Source organism: Hippichthys cyanospilos, chromosome 16 (assembly GCF_059441005.1).
Source record: "Hippichthys cyanospilos isolate Australia breed blue-spotted pipefish chromosome 16, RoL_Hcya_1.0, whole genome shotgun sequence".
Lineage (NCBI taxonomy): Eukaryota > Metazoa > Chordata > Actinopteri > Syngnathiformes > Syngnathidae > Hippichthys > Hippichthys cyanospilos.
Window position 1 is genome coordinate 14812926 of NC_142384.1, and position 6382 is coordinate 14819307.

General features: G+C 41.5%; 1 protein-coding gene across 3 annotated transcripts in view; it reads right to left on the reverse strand.

Annotated features, from left to right (window-relative positions):
* Positions 1 to 5381, reverse strand: part of LOC148410810 (RNA binding protein fox-1 homolog 2-like) — a 35237-nt gene extending 29856 nt beyond the window's left edge. For all 3 annotated transcript variants that reach the window (XM_088436131.1, XM_088436130.1, XM_088436128.1), the window contains exon 1: positions 4545 to 5381. In XM_088436131.1, coding sequence (XP_088292257.1) covers positions 4545 to 4799 — 255 coding nt within the window. In that variant the 5' untranslated portion in view covers positions 4800 to 5381. The remainder of the gene's footprint in view (positions 1 to 4544) is intronic.
* Between the last annotated feature and the right edge of the window lie 1001 nt (positions 5382 to 6382).

Here is a 6382-nt window from a genome sequence, read left to right on the forward strand (position 1 = left end):
AACACTTGACATGTGAATGGAAAAAGTGGTGATGTTAAAAAAAAAAAAAAAAAGCTCACTAGGATCCAAAATTATGTCCTTGTGGAAAGAAAACCCACTAAACTATTTCATTTTAGTCAATTTTCCAGTGTCCCTGGTTATTACTGTGGGACTGTAACTGTGAGTCGCTACAATTTTTCATGACATTTTTATTTTAAAGCATCTGCTTAAATTACTTGAGCTGATGCTTGCACCAACCGCATTTCTAGTTATGTTTCCACTTGATCAAAAATAGACCGAAAGTAACAGCAAATTGAATGAATAAAAATGCTTTCAAGTCCTATTTATGACACTGCAGCAGTCTATTACCAATGACCTCGTGTGAGGAAAACACTGAATTGACATTTTGCTGTGTGTGGGTGGAGATGGGATCACATATGACAGTTTGGGGGCAGCCGTGGGGAGGAGGCGTATGAGTGCGTAGGATGAGAGGATTTGTGTGGGGTGGACCAACAGTAAAAGGAGAGTTAACATGTGAGTGTCATGTTAACGGGGAAAATAGTGTGTTAGCAAGAAAAAATGGGAAGAGGGCATGTGTTTCATTTTTAAAATGTGACTAGCCTGACAACGAACAGAAGAGATTCAACAATAAAACAAGCATGGACGCAAACGGACGTTTTTAAGCTTATCGCTGCTGGTTCAAAAGTCAGGTGTGACGCTGCCTGAGATTCAGCTCAAAGTTTAACAGTAATCTTTAAACAGTGGGAAAGATCAGGGAGCAAAAGCGAGCGCAGGCCGCACATGTACGCATACTAGTAAAGCACTTAAGCAAAAAAGCACGGGTGAAATTTTATTCTAATTGTAGGGTACTGTATGACTCAAGTTAAAACAAAAACTATTCCACTATGTTATTTTGTTATGCTACTGATAAAACACTGTCATCCTTAGACTTTCTTTACAGATGGTTTATCACTTGCTGTCGACTGAAAATGACATGGCAGTGCATAAGGGCTCGGGTTACAACCAATCACAGCTAACCTGTTTTCTGCATTTGGTCAAGTTACATCAACAAGCTGAGTCCTTGGGCACCATGACGTCATTTTCAGTCCAAAGCAAATGGCAAAATGGCCACCCCCAAGATGGATAAAAACAGGTGGATGTTGCAGCTTAATTCATTATTTCACAAAACACAATATTAAATCAGTCTAAGTGATTAGACTAGCGGCTCTCACATGATCACAGTGAGTTGGCATCAATTTCTTGTTATTTTAATGAAAAATATTATGGCTGGATATATATTGTTCTTTGGAACAAAATGACCTATCGGGATGTTAAATGTGGTCGATAAGATGAACATAGTTTTGCAAAGAATTAAGCATTTTGATTGATTTATTGTGGCAACATTATTGTGGCCATGCGTAACTTGGCCACTGGACAAAGTATAATAAGGTCTAGCATGCACAAATGAGGGAAAAAAAATATATATATATAACTTTTGAAGATCTATCTGTGCATATCAAGCATCCACTCCACCTTTGCTGCACCCATTGAAGCGATCAGTCTGCTTACTGCCCTTCACTAAATGAGCTTTGATCTTGTTAGCATGACACAAAGCCTCTTTACTGCTAACGATAGGACAAATCGGCTCCGAAACAGAGACAGCCAGACAGTTGGAACCGTACTTCCAGTGATGCAGCCAGCGGACCGTTGCTTTGCCTTGAGGGGGAGGCGTCAATATTAACCACAAAAGAAGACACGGAGGAGAGCGGTCCTGAGAAGAACGTAATCACCTTTTTTTTTTTACCTGAGTGAATACACTAACAATATTCTTCAGTTTCAGTGATGGCACACACTGAAGAAGGGTAAAGATAACTGCAAAGTGTAACGGGACATAGAGCGAGTATGGGGGAGGGGATGGAAGCTTTCCTGTGAACCAAGAGTCAATTAGCAATCTGGAATTATGCCTGGGGGAGGCTCGAGTGGGGGGGGGGGGGGGGGTTATCAGAGGACAGCTAAAGGGGAGTAGTAGATGCAAGGGGGCAATATGGAGGCGTTTGTATGAGTCAGAGCAGGGGGAGGAGAGAGCGAATCAACAAAAGGCAGAAGAAGTGGCCTGCAGCACTCTCATTTATTATTACAGTGTTGATTAGCAGCCAGGAAGGTCAGCGTTTCTTGTGCCTCACACCCTCTGTGGGAACACTATAGTAATGACTGGCTGCATCTAGGAGCATCCTCTCCACTTATCTTGAGCAGACACTGCTTCAGCGGTGACCTTTCCGCCGTTTGTATTGTGCTATGCAATTGTGTAGCAAATGCGCTGAGATCCAGCAAGCACCGAGTCAGTATAATCTGAGGCAGTCATAGAAACCGATGTGTGAGTCAAGGGACTGTGCTAGGTTCGAGTATGATTAAAAATTCAACTCAAACCTTTTATTTTTTTAAACATTTTTTGGTGAATTACCTCTTAAGATTCAGACTGAAAAAATGGGGACATTTTATTTAATAAGAGGAAGAAAAATGGTGATGTAATTTAAATTAAATAATGTCATTTTTACTTTAAGTTTATTTTTTCTTTTCAGTTAGGCCTTTTTGCAGACATTAACATGCATAGCCTTTTCCCTCTCAAAACTGATGATTAAGCTTTTGTAGAAACTGAAGTAAATTAAAGAATTTGCAGAATAATATTATATAATAATAATAATATACTAAACAATTTTGCGAAAAGTCTTCCTTTAACTTATCAACAACAATAAACAAGCAAAAGGATCACATTATTTGAAAGTCCAAATACAATTTTATTTTACATGAAAGCGTTTTTTCTATTATGGTCCAGTTAGAAATTATTCTTTTTTTTAATATTGTTATTTTGTATTGTTTAGTGATTAAAAAAAAAAAAAATCAACAAAACAGCAATATAACAAGTGGGGGATTGATGTGCGCACCAACCTTTTTGAAACTGACACAGTTACTGTTTCAGTCAACGATTTCCAAAGTAAAAGCAGACATATGCAAATGTCTTAATTGGACTAAACATAAAAGACAACCTGTTGAGAAGCTGAAATTTGAGTATTTGGACAATTTTCAGCTAAACAATGGCTGTAAACGATTACATCAATCATTGGAATAGTTGTCGGTTAATCTCATAATTGATTAATTATTTTTGACAACTCTAATTGTTTGTAAGGATATGACAGCAATTATAGCAATGAGATGTGACATTCTCATTTGAGAGCTTCAGAAAATATTTTGCTGCAATTTAAGCGCTTAAAAAAAAAAAAAAAAAAAAAGAGTACAAAGTAGTACAAGTACACTCACGGTACTACTTTTTAATTAAGCTGACATGCTGCTCCCTGCCTACACCAATTCATCAAACGGCCTCTGCGATCTATCATTTCCCTTTAGTTCTTCATCATGATCACAGGTGTACCTAAACAAATAATGGACTTGATCTCCTTTCATTGCGTTGTTCTTTATTTCCCAATAAATCTATCCTGACAGCATCTGTGCAGCTCCTTTTTTTTCCAACTAAAGATCATCTCTCTTTGTCCTCTCCTATGGCCCTCCCAACACACAGACACACAAAAACAAACACACACGCACGCACACACACGCCCTCCAACTGTGGTGGGAAATCAATACAAGTGATGGTCAGGGAAAGTCCACCCCATGCCATGCTGCTCGTTCCCACATCATCTTTCCTGGCGGCTTCTAACCTTATGCTGCAAAGCATGCTCGGCATAACTGCACAATATGGGACCTCTTTGTCATTGCGATTGATCTTCTGTGCGAGTTCAGTGAAAGTATTTTACCAGTGCTGCACGATTCAATTACCTGCAGATGACCTCAAATCTCATTCACCTACCATGCAGCTGCTGCTAATGCTTTTTACTGCCCGAATATGCCGGATGCAGTGAAAATTTGGGATTGTGGACATATCGTATGGAATTTACGGCGCATCAAATGCAATTTCATTCATTTTCAAAGTCTTATGTAGGAGGTGCGGATGTTTTACAGTCTTACCAATTGGGTTATGAAAACAGGAGAAGACCAGCATAAAGAGGCCCCCCTGAGCCCCTCTCTCCTTAGCTAATACCAAAAGGCTCTGTTCTTTGTCTTTCACAGTGGTGACCCCTCCCCCAATCCCCTGTCTGCCTCCCTTTTAACACCTAGCGACAATCAAGGGGAGGAGGTTGGGGGGTGCATGGTGTGATTAATAGCACATGCAGAGTGTGCATCAGTTCTTGATGTGGTGACTCACTGTAAATTGCCAAGAGCCTCTGTAATTGTGGCTTATGTGAATAAAATATTCCTAGCGTGCCTCCCCACAAGACACGCAGGGGGAATGGTTTTGATCACTGCCGTCTGTCACAGCAATGGAGCCTGGATCATGTTACCTTTGTCTGACTCGCTCATGCTCCACACTTGAAAAGCGATGCACAATTTAAGCCTTTTGCATCGCTGCACGCTTACGTGCGCGGGCCTGTCAAATCGTCAAAATCGAATGATACAAAACACACTTGTGGGATAGCAACAAAAGCAAATAGAAGTGACAAATGATTGTTTACCTGTCCGATGTCGCCTATAACACTCCCAGTGCCGTCTATCCTCGGTCTTTTGCACTCCGCCCCGGTCAGGTCAGTCAGGGCAGCGGCTGCGAGAGCGTCGGGTTCCGGGTCTCCTCGCTTCATCCCGCGGACGGCAGCCGGACCTCCGGCAGCGCTTGTATGCGGCACCGCTGATGTATCGATGTCTCTCTCTCGGTCCATTATCCCCCGACTAACGGGTAGCATTATAGATGCAACGTCGGTCGACATTAACATTGGACGGCAGAGAGTCTTGGCTCAGGAAAAAAAAAAAATAATCGGCTTGCGTTTTTCCACCTTCCTTCTCCTCTCGGCGTTGTCCTCAACGAAGGAATCGGATGAATAACACGAAAGTGACTCTAGTAACTCATCTATTCGGGCAATTATTTTGCGTCTCGCTGGCGGAGGCTACTCAAGGCAGAACATAATGGCCGTGTCAAGATCATGGAAAAAGCACAGCGAGTACGGCTTTTTCCATCAAGTCAAACCCTGCCAAATAAGTGACCTAATTTAGTGAAGACCACACGTCCGGCTCTTGTCTGTCTGACAAGCTAATTAGCTAGCTAACCTCGGCTAGCTCGCTAGCAATACATTCCGCTAGCGCTGAATAAACGTGGCTCCTACTGCTGTAGGAAGAGAAAAAGAAAGGTTTGAAAATTGTCCACGGCGAATGCGCGGACGACGAGTCTTAATGTTCGCCGCGTCAATTGCCGGCTTCTCGAAAACCTTTGTGTCGCTCCTACCAGGTTTTCACTTGATTCCGTCCGTCTCTTTTCACGCCGTGGGCTGCTGTGGAGTGTGGATGTGGCTCCAGCGCGATTTCCTCCGGTCTGAATCCCACTTGGCGTAAACTCCAAGTGGGGAGGGGGGAGGGAGGAGGGGGCTGGTCCACGGTCAGATTGTTATCCATTATGGATTTGGTTTGCTTAAGATTACTGGTCTGAGATCTGTATTCTTTTCTGGTCTACAACTCCTGGATTCAACACGACCATTTCGGCTCTCCATCATTTTATTTTCAAGCAGAAATATTACTTGATTATTGAGAGTATATTCGAGCTATTTTATTCGTTGCCCAGTGGGAGTTAATAAACAAAAGAATAATTAAACGACAGAAGACATTGTTTTCATTCAATTGGAATGTATCATTTTATCCCCAGTTGCAACTACCCTAAGGCAGCTGGGATAGGCACCAGCAAGCCAGCGAACCTTGTGAAGATAAGCGGCTATTGAACATTGATGGGTGGATGTTTTATTAAGATTAATGGTTGAAGCTTGGCAATTTAATCTTGAGTCTAGGTAAAGTAGACATTAACCTACGCTAAGGCATTTTAAGGTCATAATTCCTGTAAAGCTACAATTTTTATGAAATACACTTCGAGTAAACAAAAATCCAATCATGTATGCACGGCAATTGTGTTTGGGTGTGTCTTATACATTCGGCGAGGGTTGTTTGTAACGTAGATAAGTAAATACAATTACCTCAATTGAAAAAAAAAACCCAAGCGAAAATAATTTTCATGGTTCAATACACACGCAAAATGAAGCCACCGACTAACTGCACTAATGTGTTTGTAATGCTTGTGCGCCCTCTAGTGGATTTTAAGCGACAGTTTTTAAACGCGTCTGGGAATTCAAACATCTGTTTACTTGCATTTCATTTGATGTGAATCCTGAAATGTATATACAGAAATAAATAAGGTGTGTTTATTAATCTGTCTTTTCCATCACACAACCCTTATTCACGAGACTAAATGAGCCCAAATCCTTCAACGTAATCGCCTGCCTCATGGCTCATGCTCCAAAACCAAACACTGCTAGAT